This window comes from Lepisma saccharinum, chromosome 1, assembly GCF_977018435.1.
Source record: "Lepisma saccharinum chromosome 1, izLepSacc3.1, whole genome shotgun sequence".
In the NCBI taxonomy this organism is placed as follows: Eukaryota; Metazoa; Arthropoda; class Insecta; order Zygentoma; family Lepismatidae; genus Lepisma; species Lepisma saccharinum.
The window spans coordinates 199,465,048-199,489,469 of record NC_139229.1 but is presented as its reverse complement, the minus strand read 5'-3'; the positions used below and the strand labels follow the sequence as shown (position 1 = coordinate 199,489,469).

Sequence of the window (24,422 nt, the reverse complement as noted above, 5' to 3'; positions counted from 1 at the left end):
TGACTCAGTCCATAATACAAACAAATTTATTTGGTAACAATGCCAAGGGAACCAAAAAGAAACTACCTATTCATTGATTAACACCTGTGTCGACAGTGAAACGCAACAATTTGTAGACGTCACGTACCATCAGGTGATCTTCTGACGTCATGTACTGCCTACCCGGTTGCATACCAACACAGGCACATCCAACACGGTACGTTTCCGGACATGGGTTCCTATTCTAAATATTGTCTACTCAGTCCCCTCTACTAGCCCTAGGAGTTTGTAAGGGGAATTTCCGAGCACCCTGTATATATGGTCTTAAATTCTTACTGCCCACCCTAATCTATCAATATGGAGCTTCTGCCCACCCGGTCGAAATTTCTGGCGCCGCCCCTGACACCGGTCTCAATGGTCGAAACTGTGCGTAATGGCATTTGGCAAATGTATGAGTTTTGACCAACTTAAATCCTCATTTACGTTAACACCTGGATGAAACTATTTGCGTTTTGAGGCAGCCCACATCTTTGTTCTACGTGGAACTAATGGTTTAAAGTCTTTGCTTTAAAGTAGGAATTTCGATTTTTGACCCCATTTTCAGAATTCTGGCCCACTGTGCGAGGGGGGGATTCCATCCTTCATCCTTTTGATTGCGGAACTACTGCCTTAACCACAAGACGAAAGTGCCACTTGCTTTTTAACAGCCATTTTCCTGCTATATTAGCTTCAGGAGCACCTGTAAACTGAGATAGTACAACTTGTGGGTGAACACGTGTCTCTGAAAAAGTTTCTGCCGGTGGGAGGATTCGATCCTTGCACCTCATGACAGCGCACCAGCAGCCTTAACCACTTTTATCGATACCCAGTGGAAGCAAATAACACAGTTGTTCGGATCCCACGTTAAACTGTAGATCCAGTCCCGATTAGCCTATCTGTGCATAAAGTGGACTTAGTCAATCACGGACGACTGGGAGAAATTCACCACGGAGAACATTGAAAAGCATATGGTGATGCAGTATAATCAAAGAATACAATTCATTGGCTTGAAAATAGTGCTTTTGTGTAAAAATGCATTTGAAATTAGTTATTTCATAAATATTCAGTTCTTATCAGTACCTAAAAGTCCTAAAAATGGAGTTTATAAAGTCCTAAATCCTACTTTTTTAGAACCTGAATATCCATTCCCTAGTTATTACATTAAATTACACATATAATTTGATTTTAACTTGAAAAATTATGTCGAACCACAATAGATGAATATTGCAACTAGAATTTAAAAGAAAAAGTTTATCGTAAACAAGAATATATAAGAACTCGATAAAACGATTATGTTTGCATAGCATGTGTTTTTACCTCACACACTTAAGGCTGAATCACACGAAGCTGGATTGACTGCTAGATTTGATGTTTGGACTTGGACTAGCGGTGGGGTACTTCCTCACCTGCTAGTTTTCACTTCACACGATACTCGTTATGGTACTTCTTAGGAGACTTTTGGTTCCCACAAGGCATTGCGCTGAGTAGACAAGCTGAAAAGATGAACGAGTGACTTGAGGAAGAAAGTCGTAGAATACCTACTGCTGCTATTTCCCTTACGATTGCCAAAGCTAAAGATTTAAGAAGAAGAAGAAAAGCATGGGCTAGAAATTGGCGCGAAAGAAGAAATGCAAATCAAGGTGTGTTCAACATACTTTTAATGAACTCTGTTAAATATTCATACACGATATTCGAAGCATTCATTATAAAAAGATCGTGGTTCAACTAAAACTGTCAAGCATTTAACGCAATGGTAATAATAGACATTTTCATTATCGACTAATCACATCTGTCGCACAAATGTCATGGCTATGGATAAATTCCTAAACATTAATAAACAAGAATGCACCTCATTTTTGCTACTTTTTTTATCAAACAACGAACAAAAATAACCGCACATCCAACATTAAAAAAACACAGACAAAAAACGATATTACTTGGCAAACTCACAGAATGTCTTCACACAACCTAACGTGCACTTTGATTGACTGTAACCGCAACATCGAGCAGAGAAGTGAGTTTCAATTAGAACAAGATCTTTAGTCAAAACCAGTCTGGCACCCATCATTTTTAGCCTGATAGCAAGTCCAAGCGTTAGTGCGTATACTCTGTAATTTCATTTAAAAGAAATACACGGTATTTTCATTCAACAATAGAATTCGAAATCAGTAAATGCTTCCTATCCTTTTGAAAATCTGTTTCGAACATGAACGGCACAAGTACAATATCGTAATATTGATACAAAACCTGTCATATTGATCCCAAGTGCAGTGGCGTATCCATGGACGAAGGCGGGGATTGTAGTCCCATTTTTATCCAGTGTCCCTAAAAATGAACATGAAATGCAACGAAAGTATGACAAAATACAAGTTGACTCGTAAAAAAAGGGCGCATGTCCTTACGAAATTATTGGATACGACACCAGCGCAATTAACGACCTATGATTAATTGATTGACTTGGTATGTTCTATGAGACGCATTTATTGCTTTAAAATAACAATAGCTTATTGAACTTCGAAAAGAAAAAAAACACCTGACGAGCGACATGCGTGTTTCCGCGTCCCACATTACGATATCGATTGCGCGCTTCGTACGTCTGTCAACAGATGGCGAACCGACTTCAGTGCACACGGGAGATAACATGGCGGAAGGTGGTGTGTCTGCAGCGTCCCTTGGTGTGTTGCTGGGTTTGTTATCGACTTATTCGTACTTGGTTTCGTCCGTAGTTGCAATTCCGGACAAGAAAGGTGAGTGATTACCCAGAGGTTAGTATAATACTCGTGTTTAAAGTTTGCAGTTTGGCTCATGTAAAAATGAAGTTAAATCTCTTCCCTGGTAACCAATTGTTATGGTTTGCAATGTGAAACATGCTGCAAATCGTGATCGGTGTTGTTCAGTTCGTGCAAGGAAAGTTGTGAATTGTTTACGGGCTTGCTTTACTAACGGAAAGAAACTACAATTGCTGATGTAGGTGAAGTCCTTTGTCAGCTTTAAATGTGTGCTACTAACCTGTCATGAAGTGCGACCTTAGTTTGTTTACAAGTAATATTTTTTTTGTTGCATTGTCAATTTAAGAAAACCAACCAGTCATATTCACGCAAAAATAAAATGAGGAAGTCACGTCTTGCTGTTCTCCAGTGCGAATGGTTAATTTCTCAAAAACTACAAGAGCTAGAATGAGAAATTCATCGTCGAATAATGTCACCAGAAAATTTTGTTTCGGTTAACAGGTTGTGACTGCTCCAATGTATACGACTGCTAGTATGTACACTGTCTGGTTAAAACATCTGTTTGTGTTATCTGCTGTGTTGGCCACTTAGGAGTGCGCGATAGTTGACAAGACTATCTTATAATGGTAGTGCTGCACACCTTAGCCTGCTGTGGAAACGCGTCTGCTGCTATGGGGGGATGGTTGGTCAAGTTGAACTCCCTACTAAAGGATCATATCTTAGGAATATTTGTAGCTTCACCCCTAAATATTTACGTTATATTCAATAACTTACTATAATACACATTAAAAGAACACAGTCAAACGTAAACGAAAATGTGCTTGTTTTAAGTCTATACTAAAATTGGATAATTAGGATTGGATTTACAGTGAAGGGGGCGGGGGGCACTTGGCCCCTGGGAAACGAGTGGTGAAAATTTTCATTTGGTTCATTGTGCTTTTTTACCCTTCAAAATTAGCTTCACCCCTAAATATTTACGTTATATTCAGTAACTTACTATAATACACATTAAAAGAACACAGTCAACCGTAAACGAAAATGTGCTTGTTTTAAGTCTATACTGAAATTGGATAATTAGGAATGGACTTACAGTCAAGGGGGCGGGGGGCACTTGTCCCCTGGGAAACGAGTGGTGAAAATTTTCATTTGGTTCGTTGTGCTTTTTTTACTCTTCAAAATAAAGCTTTGACACAATTTTGAAGTACCTGTATATATCCCTTGCCCTCCCTGGAAAAATGTTGTTCCCTCCTGGAAAAAAACAGTTTTGTTTCAAGTCTGGGTCTGCCGATGCTGTCTCTTTCTGGGTTTCTTCTCAAACTATATTTGCCCATCTCGTTTTCATCTCTAAGGGCAAGCCCTTTTCTCGTCTCGAGTCTCTAATTGTCGAAAATGTGGTTAACAGCCTGTAAAAGTCCCACCCCCTGTTGAAGGATGGTACAGATACCTAGACTGCCATTTAAAAATCGAAACAATAAAGTGATTTGACGAGAACGAGACGGACCTTTGCAAAACGAAAATGAAATATTATCCGATATTCTCGGTCTCGTTCTAGATTTTGGTAAACTGTAAATTAGGATGTTTGAAAATATCTATGCAACTTGTACTTATTCATACAAATCCACCGGATGTTTTCATGAGTTTTAAAACGAGGTGAGTCAAGCATGTTGCTTATCCTAATTGTTAATCTGTTAGAGAGAACTGTGAACATATGCTGCATGGTTGCCAGGGTGATAGTAGTTTCGAGGGTCCATAGCGTCGAAGAGAGGCGTCAAACAGAACAAGAGAAGCATACCTAACTTTGCTTATCTGCCTCTCTAGGTTAATCACGATAATTAATATGACTGATGAACTAATGAGATAGAGGATGGGATGGAGATAATTCGCACATCCATGCCCTGCTCAGAATTCGAACCTCAGGCCTCTGGCGGTTTACAGTAAGCATTTCACCACAGAGTTTAAAGCAATTATCTTTTCGAGAATTGTTTATAAACGAGTTTACGAGAAATTCACAGTAGCAAGTAGTTAAAAGGTGCTGAAGTTTCGTTAACGCTCTACGAATTTTTTTAGATCGAATTTCAACGTGAGACTTCAAAATGATGTATTTTTACAAACGCATTGTTGCGAGACACACATACACATATTGAGGGGATTCACACGTGAGAGAGTCGAACTGTTAAAAGGTCGTGCTTAACGGAGCGGAAACACCACAATCTGGGTAAAAAGGGGGAAGCGATTGAGCAGGAAGTGTTGGCAGTAGCACTGAAATGAGTGCAAGACCGTCTTTTTTTTGTAGCGCAAAATGGATAAATGCTTTTTTTTTTGGCTAAAACAAAACACAACTTAGTACTCTATTTCTCAATATTCTACTAGTGAGGAAAACTATTGCAAAACATAAACGTTCGTGAGTGATCCATCAGTCTCATTTGCAAATGGCACATTCTACTTGTAATTTGAATATTATATTAGCGCATTGTAAGAATCCTTACTTGGTAAAGAAAAGTAACATTCTTCATCTAACAATATACAGGGCGTCCATAAATTATGTATCTATTTTGTTGAAATGGTGATTTTACTCGCAATGTTTTTCATGGTAATGTTCGTTGCACATTACTTTCAACATGTTGAAAGTAACGTGAAACGAACATATACCATAAAGACATTGCGAGTAAAATCACTATTTCAACAAAATATATACTAATTCAGTATAGTTACACGTCAATCAAATTTTTATCTATTGTTGTTTTCTGGCCCATGTGTGTTGATTCCGTTAGACCGAAATTACTCGTATTTGTCCCCCTCTTCCAATAATTTCTGAACGAAAGGATAAAATGTCCTAATATTCATAAATTGAGTATAGAATTTTCGATGTATGGTGGAAATGGGAAATATATTTATGAAATAAACTTTATGTGACTTTTTAACTTATAAAACTGTTACTTACAATAAGGGAACAAACATTTTTAACATTAATATTGTGCGTTGACTCATTTCCATTTGCGAAGAAGAGCATCGGCAGCTTTTTATAGTTGACACATAATGCCCAGATGCTCAGATAACATTAAAGGACTGCTAGATTATGATTTAATTGTTGAACCTGTCAGCATTTAGCTTAGAATCTTTTATATTTTTTAAACACGTGACCCGACAAGTACTTTCGTCGGCTTATAATAATCAAAGTTTATTTTAAAATGTTTGGAGATAATTCTCTTCATCATGTTTTCACAATAGGCACAAATTAGTTTCGGGCCAGGGGTCACTTCGAAAAGTCGATCAGGAAATGTTGCGGAAATATCCTTGTTTTTCTTTTCTGTTTTCCATCGATTTTCTGAATTAGAAACCAGACTAACTCTTGAGTATTCCAAAATGTCAACTTACATGTGAATGCGTTTCATTGATTACAAGTTGTTATTTTTAATCTACTAGGGCTATCTAGAAACGCAATATAAACAGATTCAGAAGTTAGTAGCTTAAATGCTTATAGATGATCTGAGTATTATGCATATTTTCCATTATTATGTTCTTATTAAGAATATTTAATCTTACAAAATAGCATTGCTCTAATGGATAAAAAACACGAAAAGGGGTGTATGGTAACTTTACGCAAGATTTCATTAAATTAGTTGCGACTGTACAGCATGTTTAACAATTCCCCGTTGATAGCTAAAAGTGATGTCCTTATAGACACCATTAGACTTCCGTGATCCAATGCATTTACGGCACTCAACACTTCCGCCATCTGTTGGTTCTCTGCGCTACTAAGCATAGGAAGCCATTAATCATGGGGTTCAGATTTTTTATCTTTCGACCTCAAAATATCATCATGCATTGTACGCTGGAGTTCAAGTTTATCTTGGAGCTATTCTGGTCGAATCTATTGTCCTCTGAAATATGTTTCTGTCCACGAAGCATGCTGAGCTCTACAATTACCCAGAATATACAAGATCAATGTCGTGTATCATGGAACAATAACTGTATCGAAATAATTTTTCACAATACATGCTGTACATACTTCAATAAATAAGGTTTTTTTGTCGTAAATGATGACCTAACTTGCACTAGTTTCTATAAGGAAGAAAAATGATGCACGAAAATATCTGACTGTTGTATGTCGATGCTTATTTCGTCCTTCAGCAGGGCTCAAAATAACAGTTGACATATGAAACCTAGCTTAATGGAGGTTTCTTGACCTGACCAACATCTTATCAGTAGGGTTTAACTTTTGACAAATTATACTTTATTTTTCTTTTTCTTTACTTTTACTATGAATTAGGGTGAAGTTAGGTAACTTTGAAGTAGGATATAGGAGGATGGGTCAAAAGGTACAGTGTAACGTATACTGTAAATTTTTTTTTTTTTTTCTATTTCACTTTAGACTCGCGGGACTGGACCTACAGTTTAAAGTGCGATACGAACATCTGTGCAATATGATTCCACCGAGGATCGAACCCGGGACCGATTGTAAAGTATTGAGCATATAAGTTGGTACTATCTTCACTGCGCATTCGAACTAACGTTCGGACGTTATCTGGAACATTGTAAAATTCGATTCTTGACCTCCAACTTCAAATCTCTCATATTTTCAGAACAGCATTTTCAGAATATTTTCACTTATAACTAAAAATAGACAAGCAAAAATAATATTGTTATAGAGAGAACGTATAGGACAACGTACGTCATTCATTTATTGACCGGATAGTTTGGAAGCATTTTCGCAAACTTACGAGGAAATGCACAAACCATAAAAATAACTCTTACCTTAAAAACTTCAGTTAGCTGTGTACTGAAGTGATTATCACAGACTACTGATTACGAATTAATGACTATACTAAATATCGCAGTAAGAAATTAGTTTTAGGAGGGAAAAGTGTGTGTCAGGAGGCTGGCAAATTTCTCACAATCCATTTTTCCTCGTTGCACGAACAGCACGATTGTAACCTCAAAAACTTAACACGCGCTTGTTTGTGATTTGGTTTATTTTTACTTCGCTTTTCTGCCAGTTTTGGCTAATCGCAGAGATGAGGATGAGTGAAGATGTGATGAAACTGATGAATGGACACTTACAAAGAACACCCATGCCCGGGCCGAGTTTCGAACCTGAGACCTCTAGCATCGTAGCGTGCTGTACTAACCACTCCTCCACGGAGGTCGGCGAACACGCGTTTGTTTACATTACAAAAAGCGGGAACATAATCTTTTGTTACGACAGTATCAGAGATTTTTTGTCTGATTTAAAGTTCTACAGAATCGTCCAACGGAAAATTTTTATTACATTAACCACTTTGTCTTAGATTTTGAAGTTTAGTTGAAAACAAGAAACTACAAGAAACGCGTGAAGGAAGACATGTTTATTTTTTTCTTTGCGTTGACTAGTTTTCTACACACAAAATTAAACTTGGAAAGACTTCTGGAGTTTTCAAAGCCAGCAAAGCAATTGAAATTTTGCTATTGCATTGTATCCACTTACACTATTGTCTGTTTTTGTGCAGTGTACTTTTGCTATCAATAGAATTTTATATCGTTACTTCGCTGGATGTACATAGTGTTTTGGATCCTGCTTTAAACTGTAGGTCCAGTCCCGATTAGCCTTTCTGTGCATAAAGTGGACTTGAAAAGAGTTGAATTATATCGCTACATATCCGCATCGACAACTCTGTCACTTATATGTAGGCCTCCTTCCTTACGTAGTGGTAACGCTGCGTCTTGTAATGAAATGGTTCCGGGTTCGATCCCCGATGTAAGAATATCGCACAGTATTTCGGATCGCATTTCAAACTGTAGAATCCCCATTAGTCTATCGGAGTTTAAAGTGAAAGTAAATATACATTTACACATTGAAGATCGTTATATCTTTATTCCAAGAAATAAGACCAGTGTTTCGAGCACTTTCTTAAAAGTACACCCTGTACACAAAGCAATCTTTGTTCTTTTGACTTAAAGAAAATCGAGTGAAAGAATACACGGGACAATCAATAGTCGTAGTGCAATATTCTAGCGTGTACAGCAAAGAAAGCCTGCACAAGAGATTCAGGAAGCAGAAAGGTGTCCCCCTGGAAGTTATACAACCCAAGAAATTCTTAAGACGTGTGTTTTGCGGAACGCAAGGCGGAGACACGGGAACGAAGTAAGAGTCGTGCCACCAACCCATCTGAAACCCTAGCACGGGAGCAGTGGCGCTAGTGTCGCTAATTAAAGTTACGGGGAGGAAGCGTGAAGTTCGCATATTTTCCGAGGTTTCTGAAAGCTTGGTGGATCTATAGGCAATTGCACAATTTGCACTTGGGAATTCATTCACGAATTATTGCCTTGCTGTAGTGTAAAATGCAAAAAAATAATTCGCTCGTGTCCTGGCACAGTAGGCTCCAAAACGTGGAGATTTATTTCGATTTATTTAGATGCACCGTGAAAACTAGGGGGCGGTTTTATAGACACTGTTATGTTTAAAACAGACAACTATTCTAAGCGCTGAAAATGAGACCCTAGAAATACACTATAGAATAAGAAACTGCCAATTTATATTGTCAGTTGAATTAACTTCACTTTTCTGCCACTTTTATATAATTGCGAAGATGAGGATGAGTGATGATATGATGAAATTGGTGAAGAGACAGTCTCAAAGAATGCCCATGGTGTCTGGCGCCATGCTATTCTCTGATTGCGCCCAACAGGGGCCATGTGTAACACTTCGTGGAAATAGGATAGCGACTTTATGGTCAAATGAAAAAGTTACATTCCAACGTGACATTTCGTGTTGTAAACAATCAAAGTTAGAGTTGAGAGATTTTTTTAATAATACTGTGCTTCTACTCCATTTATCTTAAACTGGAAACATATCATCAACGCTCACGTAAGTTATGTTGATTTGGCTTCCAGCTTCTTTATTCGAGGTGACAATCAAGAGTAATATATACGTACATCGATCATATTTATCAACTAAGAAGAGTCCTGTACAAAAGCTAGTGTTCATCCACAGAAGATAATGCTATGCGTCTGGTGACACAAATAAGGCTTCGTGTGTTACGAATTGCTTCACAAGAATGTTGATATTTATTGCCAACAACTCAGATGCCTTGCAGCCGCAATTCAAGAAAATCGCCAGTAACACTGCATCAAGTGTTGCTGCAACACGATAATGCACGCCCCACCCACACACACACGCAGACAAACATGACAAAACTGCTGTCTGGGAGCTTGGTTCGGAGGTTATTCCGCATCCCCCTTACTACCCCGATCTTGGATCTCTTGGATTTCCACCTTTTCCGCTCGCCATCCAACAATATTCAAGTAAAATTTTTTGATAACGAAAATTCTATTTAAACTTGGCTTGACAACTTCCGTAACTCCAAACTGATTTCTTGAAGCGTGGAAATGAAACGGACGCAGCGTTGGCAGACAGTCATATACAGAGAACGGATTTATATGTAAATACATATTTATGTATGAAGTTGAAATGAGTTACATTTTATATTATCTTTGCGCATCAAGGTATGTAGACTCCAAAAATAAAGTTTATATTTTGCATATTTTTACGTAGCTATATTTTACATATTTTAGTTCTCTTTACTATTATTTACATATTTCAGAACATTTCTGAACATATATTCCATATTCGCTCAATAACTACATGTTCCTGTATAACCGAAAGAGTTGAGTGAATTTCTTGCGAATAACTGACAAATTTGAAAACACTTCCATTACTTCTTGCGATAACAAAGGGAGTTTTAGTCAATATAAATCCATCTTAAGAGACAACAGAAGGAAGGTGAAGGTGAAGGTGAAGGTGAAAGTACAGTTGATAAGGGAAAGCCACCTGCTAGAATGTTCCAGAACAACTTTCTAATAGTCTGGAGAGGAGTAATGTTTGTGTATATATATCGTCCTGTTTTGTACCTTGTTACATTTGTACTTGGTGCAGAGTCTGAAAAAGACCTTGCTAGAAGGTTGAAACGTTACGTTTAGTTTATGTTTTATAATAAAATAAATTTCTGCCTTGGTCAGCATATTGAGTTTTTCAACAGAAGGAAATTCATGCTCGATCACTTACAACAAAATTTTGCTATTCATTGTTTTGGAAACAAAAAATGAAAACACATTTTGTGTTGTTTTACAATTAATGTCGATGTAAGCGTATTGTATTTTATGTAGCTCGTGTAGCGTCTTATACGTATTATTAAAAAGATAAATTTTAAGTCCATATTTAACCAAATTTTGGTGAAAATAACTAAATTCGTACGTATTTACATATTTAGCACATATAAAAATCGTATAAATCCGTTCCCTGGTCATAGAAAATGAAGGATAATATATTACTAATTATTTTCTGTCTTCTGTGGGTATTTAATAAAAACTTTTGTCGCAGTGAACAAAACGCTACCAACTTATGCATGAGCGTAATGTGCTAAACTGAAAGATTTACCTAAGAGACACTTTCAGCGACAAGAATTTGTTCTGAAACCGATTTCAACATTCGACCGTGGTTGTCCGAAGCCATAATTGATAGCGTGGTCACCGTTGTGCCTCCCCCCACCCACCTCAACAGACAAAAAAGTCAGGAGGTGTTCCTCTGCCATTAATCTTGCGCCTCGCTTCATGCTCGGGCTAAAGGGGGGGGGGGGGTACAGTGCGCGAGATCGCCCCCTGGCAGTCGAGCAAAATTTACTTCCTGACGTGAATTGATCCCAGCAATGCAGGTCGTTGGCCGGAGACAGGCGGTGCAAGGAACAGCCAGAAAGTGCGTGAGACCCGGGATGGTGCATCTTGGTGCGTGTGCGTGTTTTACGGTTCCTCCGGTTTCTTTTTCTTATCTTTGGTAAATCCTGGCTCAACTTTGATTGCGTTCTGATGTCGGTTTGATCACTCGTTAACATGATCCGTGATGGTAGGATCGAGTGTCATGTTTTCGTGAGTGATTGTGCGTGTCTTCGCTCATCTGGTTAAACAGGATTGTTATCTTTGTTATTACAAACCCCTCCCCTCCATTTGTGTCTTTCGTATAAACAATATGTGCAAGTTTTATTAAGACCGGGAAAACAGGAGAACGAGAAATACTGTAAAACGAATGAAATGGTATGAAAAAAAAGAGACATGGAAATGTAAAACAAATGAGGAAAAAGCAAAATGACACGAAAATATGTAGAGAGACTTAACTGCAAGGAAAAATTAAAGGGAAAGCAAAAACTACAAGGAAAGGAGAAGAGAAAATGAAACGAAAATTGAAGAGGATAAGAACATAAAGAACAGAATCTAAACGAATCTGAATTGCAGAAAATGAAGCAAGAAAGAAATAAGAAAAATATAAAAAGAAGAAAAGTAACAGGACATGAAAGTAGAAACCTTCCCCAAAAGTAGACAAGGCAATAGGAAAGAAAATGGAAAGGAAAAATAGCAACAAAGCCGTGTTTTATATAAGAGATACGAAAAAATATATTAGTTTAGGCAGAAGTATTCCATTTGAAAAATGTTGAGTGACAAATCGTTTGAAAGGAAATTAAATGGTCATTATTGTAACAAGAAAGATATTTAGTGTATAATTAATAAATTATATTTTAAACATTCCACCCCATTGTAGTAAAGCTTTATCCCCTTGTCATTTGTATTGTACTTAACTCATGTTTGCAGGCAAAACAGCTTCTGTTTTTGCTTGTTTGAGTATTTAATTTTTTTTGTTTTAAGTCCACTCGGGACTGGACCTACAGTTTAAAGTGGGATCCGAAACATTATGGGCTCCCACCGTATCGAGCCTGTGACTCCTTGATTACAAGGCGGCGACGTTGCCACTACGCCATCGAGGAGGCCAAATTTTTACTTGTTGATCGACTGTGCGTATAATTTACATGTGGAACTCTCTGTACCAACGCCTTGTGTTCCTCACTGTTACGAGACACCGCAATGAGGTGTTTTCTTTTCTCAGAGCCTGACTACCACATATAAACCTATAGGAGATATCGCATGGTGCCAGAGCTTTTCATTCGCTTGCTTTAACGAGCCGGATAACTAGAGACCAGGTCCCTGATGTTCAGCCATTCATCTTGTTTCATGATGCTTTATTGTTTGACTGAAACTTTCTTTTCCCGCTGATTTGCTCTTAACATGTTGGACAAGTTCTTAACATGTTGGACAAGTTCTTAACGAACTCATTTGTCTCCAACGTGAAGACTTAGGCCTATATATGCTGATATTCAGAATGTATCAAAAAATAACATCAGCTATAGAAATAAAGTTAGGAATAATCTGCAGTCTCAGTAATAACAACGTTATTGAGTCATGTCTTAGTATAGTTAAGGAAACTAGGATGAATTTGTGAAACTCATTCTTTGAGATAATGTATAAAGGTGGTGAGAAGCACGTATGATATAATAATTATTAGACTAAATTGGTAGTCAATATGTACGAGGTGCATACCAAAATTCCGTACCGTTTTGCCAAATCTTCCAAAGTTGTTAAATTTGGAATTATATATTTCTGTCAACATAATCTCCATCTAACATCGTTGCCATCTTCTTTACCAGCCATCAAAGACGCCTGAAAAATTATTTTAGAGGATATGTTTTTGTACACTAGAAATCGCACTTTCCAGGACATTTATGGATGCAAAATATCAGCTCCACAATGAATCCTTCAGGTCTGAAAACAGCAAGACGTCGCTTGGAGTTAGATGATGTGAGAGTAGTGTGTGAGTAGTCTTATCACAATTCTGAATGTCTGACATTGTGCATTATCCCAGAAGAAAAAAACTGACTGTGAGAAGTTTGGTCGATGTTGCTGCACTGCAGGAGGCAATGATTTATCCAAAATTTCAAGGAGATACTGGCCTGATTTGTTTGTCTTTTGGAGTCAGACAGAATTAATTCCCTTTTGTCCCAGAAGATGGCATAAAAACCTTGGCATTCGAAGGGACTTGGTGCAATTTCCTGGGAGGTGAAGAGGAATGTTTTTAATGTTTGGACTAGGGAACGGAACTTTATGTGCTAAAAAACTCAGAAATAATTTTTTTATGTGTCATAAATGTTGAAAATATGTGATAAAAACAGGAAAATATGTGACAAAAATGGAAAACATTTGGTAACAAAAAGAAAATATTACATGCATTTTTAACACCTGAGATCAGTTTCTAAATGCTTACCTCTTAGTGAGCTATTTCTTTGGAAGAGTTGCAGTGGATCACCATAGTTTTTTCCAAATTCTCCATTGTAAATCTGTGACGATTATCTCTAAAAAGCATCTTACGTATATTGTGAGAAAGATCGCCCCACGTCACAAGAAACAATTCTTGCATATTTGAAGCACGAAATGTCACTAACGCTGAAATTTTCCAAAGCTTCCTCTTCCTCACCTACCAAAACATGTGCAATTTGGCACAAAGATTGAAAACCTTGGTTTTCCCAAAAAAATCTGTAGATTTAGACATTAGCACTTTTGCGTTAGATCCAGTGGGGGTAATATTTTCCGCCAATAGGATCGTAGGCGAGGCGCCAGAAGTCTGCCAGCGAGCGTGTTCAAACACAAAACAAACCTAGCACTCTCGATATGAAGGAGGTGCGGAGAATAAACATTTTTCCTTCGAGGATTACGAGGTAGCTGAAGTCAATGAGCGATTTTATGTATTTAAAATGAAAATTCGCAAAATATGTATTTACATACGGAAAAGTGGAAAATATGTGTTTTTATGTAAAATAAAATTTGCTGTGTTGATATATAAGGCTATGATCAGAATTTTGGCAAAAACGAAGGTCTCTCTTATCGCAGAAAAAAAAAAATTACCTAAAGTTTCGTTCCCTAGTTTGGACTCTCTTTTTTTATCTTGGTTGTTTCTGGATTGAAGAGGGGAATAACGTTTTCCTCCATTGTGATCACAGACTCCAACATTTACCGATTCGTAGCTTTGTTTCTTGTCAGAAGACTCATGGAAATTGTCTGCAGGGAGCTCTTCTTTCTTTTATTCAGCTATCGAGGGACCCAACGTGAACTGCTCTTGGTCAACGTCAAGTTTTCTGTCAAAAATCTTTCGACGTTAACATGAGATAATCTTGTAAGGTTACAGGCACCGGCAATAGCTAGCTTTCTGTCACCATAACAAGGGCCTCAGCGCGACCATGTTTTCTGCAAATGGGACTGTCGGACCTTGGCAAATTGTCAGTTGAATGCCAGTACAGTCTGCAAGGTCATTTCCCTAGAAACAGCTCTCAACTGATGATGAATATTGACGGCTTTTTCACAACGTGCTGACAAAACTTGATCACGGCATGTTGAACCTTCACAGTGAAATCCATCGCTTCCGGGCTGTTGTTAATAGCAGTTTTTCTTCACAGATGAACGCAGAAAAAAAGGTTTGCAATTTTGCACAGTTATAACAAAACTTGAAGTTAATTCACAGGTAAGGATATTTAACTAGTCCCAGAACTACTTGAATGAGAGCAAAACAGCACGGACGATTAATTTGCAGCACGTATATGAACTAATTAGCTTCTCAAATTTCATTACACGAAGATGTACCCAACGTACTTCAATGAGGCGTGTCAGTTTGAGCTGTGCCGAGGCAGGTATTAGACGGTGCCTTATTTGTGTGTTCGGTTTTTCTTCTTCTTCTTCTTCTTCTTTTCCATCCCCTTCTGCCATTATGCGTCGGGTTTCATCATCCACTTCCTGTACACTTTTCGGTCCAAGGCTAGTTTTCGGACTTCCGGCATTGTTTTCCCTTTTTTCTTTCCTATCTTTTCCACATACTCTTCCCATTGAACTCTTGGTCGTCCTCTTCCTCTCTTGCCTTCTGGCCTGGCCCCCAGCACCTATCTAGGCTTGTGATCCTCCTCCGTTCTTGTAACATGTCCAAACAATTGCAGTGCCTTTCTCTCTATTATTTCCAATAGTGGTTTTTGCTGTAACTGGTCTCTAATTGTGGTATTTCTAATCCTATCTCTTCTAGTCTTTCCTACTACTTTTCGTAGGTATCTCATCTCTGCTGTTTGAAATCTGCTATTCTGTTTTGGTAATAATGTTAAGCTCTCTGTTCCATACAGCAATGTGGGAATGTAGATTGTCTTGTAAATCATCATCTTCGTTTGTTCACTTATTTCCTGTTTACCAATTAAAGTGTTGTTGAGTTGATAGTACACTTGGTTTGCCTTTTGTACCCTATTATTCACTTCTTCATCCATTCTTCCATCTGACGTTATGATTGTTCCTAGGTATGTGTATGTGTTTACTTGTTCCAGCTGCTTCTCCTTCCACTGTATGTTTAGGGGGCAGTTTCTCTCTCTTTTGTCACCACCATCACTTTACTCTTATCTGTGTTCATGCTCATTCCTTTGTCTTCTATTGTACTTGCCCATTCAATTACCGCCTTCTGTAACTCCTCTCTATTCCTAGCCACCAGGGCAATGTCGTCATCATATACAAATGATTGTACTTGTACTGGTCTCATCTTTCGATTTCCTACTTTGTATCTCACAGTTCTTAGTTTACATTGTTTGATAATCTGGTTCATTAGGTTTTCGAGAGTAAAAATGTCTGGGTTCCCTACAAATCCTTTACAATAAATTTAAAACGTTAGAAATAAGTATATAAAGTCACAACATGATACTACCATTGCTGAAATCGTAACTAACACCGCGGCCGGTCGATTCCCACATAGAATGGTCAGATCATATCTCAACGCAGATAAAGAAAGCCAACAAATCTCTTCGAGCCTTGTACCACTTAAAGAACATTGTAGGCACTGAGGTTAAGAAAAAAGTTGTGCGAAAGCCTAGTATCATCACGGTTAATCTATGGAGCCATAGTTGCTTTTAATGCACGCAGCTCCATACCTAATAAACTACAAAAACTACAGAATGCATGCATGAGATTCATTTACAAGCTCAAAAAAGGGACCACATTTCAAAATACTTACACCGTTTAAATTGTCTTAGCACAAAGAATTTCGCCAAATATCAGTTACTAACTTTAACACATAAAGTAGACTACTAACAAGCAAACAACCTGGATATCTTTTTGAAAAACTGATTACAAATTCGAGTAGGCATCAACATGTAATGCGACGGAAAAATGTATTGTCAGTTCCAGTTCATAATACAACAACCTACGGAAGATCGTACATCGTATCTGCCACCAAAGAATGGAATTCCCTTCCACCCTCTCTAACATCCATCCAGTGTCATTTGCAGTTTAAAAACAAACTAAAAAATCATCTACCTAGGTACTAGCAAGGCAGCCAAGCACATAATCACGATCTACTTTTTTTTTTAAAAAATATATCCATTGTAATAATTGGCAACTCTGTTCATGTAACTTGTTATAACTATTAGCATTGTACATTTCATAATTTCTCTTTTTAATTTATTATTAGTATTGCTATTGCTGTTTCATTCATTGTTCCAGCGGACTTTATACATGTACATGTACTAAAGATGAAAGCGACGAACATTAGATATCTATGTCCATTAGTTTATACATATAATCCTTTTTTCTTTCTTATTTTTATTCAATTTGTATTTTTGTATTCGATGTTCATCCATCATACATTTAATCAGGATATGTTCATACTATATTCCATTTGTACTTTACTTTTTATTAATCACCCAGACAAGGGTTTGTTGTAAGAGTGGCCCTCGAGGCCGAAACACGCCCGCTCTAATAAAGACGATTTATTATTATTATTATTATTATTATTATTATAATTATTATTATTATCACAAATCTATACAAACTATCTCTGCTTATCGCGTTATCTTGGACTCGAACTCGTATCTACGTTCATTTGAATGTAGTATCGTGTAGCACCCATTTTATTTAGCGTGTTTTGTTGTTGTATTTTTATTTACATTACACATTAAAATGCAGAAACGAATATAGAATTTTTCAGATGAAGTTAAAAGCAAGTACAGCTGGTTTCGAAAATTTAGAAAAAACGAAATATCTTTTTTCACTTCATAAAATATGGTAACTCTTATAAAATTCATTATGTAATAATTCTGTGTAAATTACATGTTGGATTGCATGTATCATGAGATGACTACAAATAAGTCATGTCAGTATGAACACATTATATGAGTTCAAGTTTTGATAATACCTTGGGAAGTAGCCCTTGCCACCGATGAAGTGAAGGAATTCGTTTTATGGATGCTTTACTTCTTCTAGGTAGATACTCAAGTGGTCAGTGCATATTTAAGATGAAACAAGAGAAATTAACCAAATTATTAAAATACGAAAACGGAGATCTTAAATGTAATATACTTTCCTATCTAGCTCTCAAAAATAAACTTCGTAAAGTAAAAGCTTACATGCTGTTTTGCCATCTTAGAGTGTCAAATAAAATAACTCCATGGAATTTCAACACTATCACTACAACCCAAAACTGTCGTGACTACATATAGTACACGTGATGCGTGCAATAGCAAAAGGGTTCGATCCCCATGGATCAATTCATGTTGAGAAGCATGTGGGGAAGTCGTTATGTTTAATGCAACCATTACACCAATGGTATACAACTTTAAACGGATTCCGCATCACTAAAATGAGTCACCTGAATAACAGCATGCAGGGGAGCGATTATTTCAGGACCTAAGTGTTCCAATTTTATTGCAGATGACTGTACCTCCTCCGGTTACATACCTGGGACCATTTGAATTCAACGAAGCTATTGGGAAGAAAGCAGTGGTAATTTGAGAACAGATATTATGCTAATGTAACATGACTGCCACTAACCAAGACAGTAATCGCATGTCAAGTGACTATCGTCAGGGGCGGCTCGTGCCTATTCGCACAGTCGCACATGCACACCCAAATATATCTGGAATGCAATTCATTTCCATTATACTTATATCACAGTATCAAAGGTCCCCAGGGCCTCCCCGATGGCGCAGTGGTAGCGTCGTCGCCTTGTAATCAAGGGGTCCCGGGTTCGATACCCGGTGGAGGTACATGGCACAGTGGTTTGGATTCCACTTTAAACTGTAGGTCCAGTCCCGATTAGCCTTTCTGTGCATAAAGTGGACTTAAAACAACAATTCAATCAATCAATCAAAGGTTCCCATTCCATTTCACCTTCCAAGAGTTTCTACCTGCAATCTGCCTCTCTCTTCGACTTAGGTTCGCACTTTTCGAAGCTGATTTCAGCAAGCGGAGAAAGCAGATAGGTTCTTCTGTCTTGGGTCAGTGAACTCTCCAAGGTCAACCGGGGAATTTCCAATTTGCATTTTTTTTTTATTTCATGAAATAGAACTTTACCATGTGTTCATTATCAGTGAAAGATGGATTGGAATGACAATACAATTAGCATCATTAGCATTAGCAACAAGTAGTCTGAACAATTGGATGAGTGACAGCACTTCTGAGGTGCACACCCATAAACCTAGACCAAACAGACTACCAGGCCCACTGACTATCGTATCTCCCTTTCAGGTTATGTAGCAGAGGAGAGTTCTAACCGCAACCACGCCCACTACCCGCAGCAGAAGAACCAGTACCAGCAGCAGAACAGCCCTCGCAATGTGGTCCCCGTAGCCGAAGGACGAGCGCCCCCGTTCCGTCCACGATCCGGCCTCCTCCGGACGTACCGCCTGGAGGATTTCTTCTGGACGGGCTCCGGCGACGGGGACGACGGCGACAGGTCGGACGGGAGAATTCCGGCCACGTGGAAGATGACCACAGTGTTCAAGACGACCACCATAATCACGACAGTGTATCCAACTCCTCTGTACACCACCTTGTGGACGCAAAGTGAGAGGACGTGCAGTGTTAACTGTTTATCAAGTGACGTCATTAGCGTGGAGCCGTCGTGGCCCGTGGACGTTTTGACGCCATCTTTGATCCATCCGTCCGCACCGGAAGTGACGCCGACGATCCCTGTTGTCAGTCCCACGTACCATGACGGACTTCCGCAACCAACGGCGACGCTAGCGCCGGATCTTTCGACAATAGCCACCCTCGAAACGCCGACTTCCACAACGTATTCTCCCCCGATCGCACCCCCGGACAAGAAATATTGGATCATAACTGTGTTCAAAGGAAACGATAGCATCAACGAAATTCCGCAGAACAAGCTACGAACCACGATGCAAGATAAACTAGCCAAACTGTACAAGACTGCGTTCGAAAGGCAGCAGGACCAGCACCTGGGCATCAGCAACGGAAGCTCGACGACACCAGCGCCACCGCCGCGGTTCAGGAGGGGATTCGGGCGCATTCAAGAACAAGTCGAGGTTCATATTCACAATGTGACGGCACGGGAAGAAGAACGGGAGGTGGAGCTCCTGTATTCTGTGCATGTTGGCGGGAATCCCATACTGGCTAAAACGGCCGTGTATGATATGAGACTAGTTACCGAGTTCGAAGTGACCAATGAGTTGGGTTACTTCATTATCACCAAAGCAGAACGTAAGTATACATGTAAGTTAGCATGCTCAAAGAGGGGTTGGGTTGAAGGGGCTTAAAACCCCCATTTCACTTCGTTATGTAAGAACAATAAAAAATAATGCCACATGCAAGAAAAGATGGTAAAATGTAGGAGTGATTAAAAAAAACAACATAACCACCCCTGGTGGTCATACATCTCAGTGGCGGCTCGTGTCAAAATATTGTTTTACAAACAAGAATGGTAGATTAATATTAGTACAATCTTTTGTTTTTAGGAAGTCTGCTTTATCACATGATTGCACGATTCACAGCACATTGCCACGCTCTAAACTGCGTATTTCGTTTCTAGCAGTTGGGAACGCTGTTCTGAATTGTAGCTGCCCATGAACCTTATGGACGAAGTAGATAGTCTAAAGGGCAAGATAAAATTGTCGAAGGGATAAGAGACCACGTTGTTCACAGATCGCGAAGGCAAAATAAACACTGGGGACGCTGATGGGTAGTGTGGATCATTCCAGTAACATATAACCCCTACTTAGAAGACATGTATATATTAAGGTGGCAGAAAAGTGCGAATTTAAGCTTCAAATATAAGGATACGCTTTCTTAAAAATGGCAACCTGAAACCAAATCGGATTACAAGATAGATCATCCCCATTAATAGAGCAAATGATATCAAATTGTGGTGCATATATTGTGCAATGTAGTGTCAGAATATTTCCCCAAGTAATTTGGATGTTCTGCAGCTTTATTGTCTTGTTGTACAGCCACCCCTGATTCTCTCCCTTGCACATTCTTGGACATATCACAATAGAATCATGTATATACACAATCCACATACATGGATACATATAATTTTAACCATAGAACATTGTGACAGAAAACAACTTCTGAAAAAAAATCAATGCATAGCAATCTAACTCGTTAAGTAAACGATTTGAGACAATGATCTTTGGCGAAGAAATGAAGACGAAGTTGATGAAGGTCACTCACAAGGGAATACCCTTGCTGAACTTGAACCTGCAACCTTTGATAGCGACCAGGGGCGCCGACTTGTCAAAATTATTGGGGGGGGGGGCTCTGATCACTGAAATAAATTAATGAATGACTCACTCCCTCCCTTTTTAAAGTTTTGGCCTCAGTGTTCGGAATCTCGTAAAAGCCCATGAATTCCTCAAAAAATTAAAATTTTCATTTACAGTTCGAATGCAAAATGTCAATTGTTCACGGATGGATATGTCACAAGTTTCGTCAATCATAATAGCAAAATATTCCCGACTTTTAATATCTGCTACCACGGAGCGCAAAACAAATCTCCCTAATATATCAATGATCTCGTTCTGAATGTCATGTGAGAGCTATTTGTAGCCCGAACGTCCCATCTACTCTCCTAGTTCATGCACATCTTCTTATGAAACTCTTTTTAGTAAAAATGTTGACAATACTCATAATTATATCTATATTTAGTATATAGTAATAAGTCATGTGTTTTGCTGTCTCTGGTCATAGCCCCCCCAAAGTTGATGGTTTAGCGGTCTCAGTCCCCCAAAGTTGATGGTCTAGAACATTTCAAATGTATATTTAAAGTTAAGTTTATGAGGCAGAATTCAGAGTAAACTTTATAAAAGAAGTAAAATACATTAGATTCTCTTAAGCAAAATTATTTGGGGGCTCTGCCCCAGATCGATAACATTGGGGGGCTCGAGCCCCCCGAAGCCCCATGGAGTCGGCGCCTATGATAGCGACATCGTGATTTCAGCACTCAACGTAATCGGTCAGCAAGTGTCATATCAAGAAACATGTCATTGAAGTGTGTTGAATGACATGTTTCTTGTAGTGGTATAGTCTTCAATAATTCATTGTTATTCGCCAGATACTACAAGACCTAACGTGTTGATACAAAGTTTATTTCAAGTCCACCAGATAGGCTTATCGGAACTGACCTACAAATATGGAAACACCAAGCCAGAATTTATAAACCTGAGACTAACAACAGCCAAATTCTACTGCTGATTCTTCTTCTTCTTCTTTTTGATGCATCCTTTATTTCTGCTCTTATCCCTGTAGATCAGGCATTTCAAACTTACGAAAAAGCAAATAATAATAATAATAAAAATGAGGTTGAAAAGTGTTCTGTTTAATGTTTAAAAAATATGCTTCTAAATACTAAAAATGATTATGTATTGATGAGAAAGAAAAGCATCTCTGTATTCGCAGCTTATGTCAAAGAACCAGAGTTTTTTTCTTCTGGGACGAAGGACAAGCGGTGGATACTGATCACTGTAGTGGTCTCCGTGTCTCTGCTGGTGTTCGTCATAGTGATCGTTCTGCTCCTACTCTGGAAGAAGTACAGAAAGAGGAAGGGGCTGGGAGATGCCAACAGGCGCCACGTGTTCGAAGGAGGCGCCACCAACTTAGCTTATGAAGAGGAGCCGGAAGCAAAGGTAAGGCCCAATGGCCTGTCACGCTCAGGTGGCAGGTCTTGGAACTATCAGTTAAACCACTAGAAACGGCGATTGGGTTCCAAAATGGGGGGCAAGATGCCAGAACTGGGAGGCAATGACATTTTGCTTTCCCTTCGTAGATAAGGTTTAGCAGTGCGGGGGCAAAAATTGCAAAAAGTGGGGGGGGGGGCGGGGGCATCTGCCTAATCGCCGTCACTAGAAATAAGTATAGCTAATTCTGCTTCCCTCTATTATCTCGTAGTGTCTTCGATAACTCTGGCACGACCGAATTATTGATATTCCTTTCCTTTCACTTGTTTATTTGAACCAACAAATATAGAATATTTAAGTAGAGGGGTTGAAGGGGCAAATAGACGTCCTTCGTTGCGGCAAACTGAAGGGGAAATCATTCCATCATATTTCACCTAGCTTGCGCTGTCGACATGTCCAGCTGAAAGTTATTCCTTCTCCTCCCGTTCGAGTATCACTGGCAATCCTTTGGTCGTCGCAATGTCACCAACAAGTAATTACGTCGATTTAATACTGGGAATGCTATTTAGATATAGTAAATTAACTTTTGATGCACAGCTGTTCACTTCAGTATCCGTTGCATATTTATCTGTGGTGAATTTCTCAAATGTTTCACAGGTTTGTGAATGACCTCAGTATAGCTAGAATCACACTCATACAAAAGTATAAGAGGGAAAGACAAATACAGCGAAAAAAAGGAGGGAGAGGAATTAAGAGAAAGAAAGAAAGACTGAATCTTCCAAACAAGGTATACCTGAAAATATTTCATCCACCTTTGAGACAACTTGAAAGAAACTTCCTGAAGATACCACCGCATGAAGCTAAGATACAGCAAATGTAGAACATAGCAGAGGAAGTTATAAGCTGTGTTTATTTGCGTGGAAGTGACCTCGAGTTCTGATTGAATTCTGCTGCATTGAAGTTCATCAGAATGAACTCAGTTCGGAGGCGCAGCGTCGCGTGACGACAACAGTTCGGAAGGGTTAAATTGAAGTGTGTCAAGGTTTCGATTCCCCTTTGACAAAAGAGAACACTTCTGCAGCGAAGCAGGAAGCGGAACGGAAGACAGCAGAGAGAGAGAGAGAGAGAGAGAGAGAGAGAGAGAGAGAGAGAGAGAGAGAGAGAGAGAGAGAGAGAGAGAGAGAAGACTTGCATGACCTAGAAAATAGACTTGTGTGCAAGTAGTTATTATGCCTGAACTATCAAGAAGCACAGGCTTAATGTGTTTCCAAGTCTGAAGTTCATGTTGGATAGACTGCAAAGGAAAGTAAACGATGTCACAAGAACTATTTGTGTTAGATAAGAACTTTGTGAGTAGTTCACAACTGTTTTTTGTGATGATTTCCCGCAGTTCCCAAACATGCAAACTGGCGCTTTAGGTACCCGAGCGATACTCACCGAGATAGGGCACTTAGTTGCAACCCCCACCCCATTCTTTGGTATCATGTCAGTACTGTAGAACTAGCATTGTGGAGAACAATGTACGAGGGCATTTTCAGAAGTATTCTGTATTGTTTTATAACATAGTAGCTAAGGGGAATGAGCAGTGTCAAGAAAATTCAAGGACATCTACATCGTCAAGTTCTTTTACATTACTGATCACTTACGTGGGATTGTTTGTGTACTTCACTCATTGCCCAACCAACGGTAGCCTGTGTCGTTTCATTAAAGCACAATTTGTAACAAGTGCAAAAATAAACACCATATCATGTGAATTTCATGCTATCTACCACTTTCTTTCGTGTACGCAAAGACATCTTTCTCATCTGTTGACACACAGGCGATATATTCTGTGCTCTAAGCAGAAAGCTTGCTCGCCGAGTTTATGGAACGTGAATGTCTATCTATATTA

At 38.8% G+C, this 24,422-nt stretch overlaps 1 protein-coding gene across 1 annotated transcript in view; it reads left to right on the top strand.

Annotated features, from left to right (window-relative positions):
* Nucleotides 1–2,653: 2,653 nt before the first annotated feature.
* Nucleotides 2,654–24,422, top strand: part of LOC145978180 (uncharacterized) — a 33,059-nt gene continuing 11,290 nt past the window's right edge. The window contains exons 1-3 of the mRNA XM_083110620.1: nt 2,654–2,765; nt 19,143–20,117; nt 22,314–22,540. Of these exons, the coding sequence (XP_082966746.1) occupies nt 2,660–2,765; nt 19,143–20,117; nt 22,314–22,540 (1,308 nt within the window). The 5' untranslated portion in view covers nt 2,654–2,659. The remainder of the gene's footprint in view (nt 2,766–19,142; nt 20,118–22,313; nt 22,541–24,422) is intronic.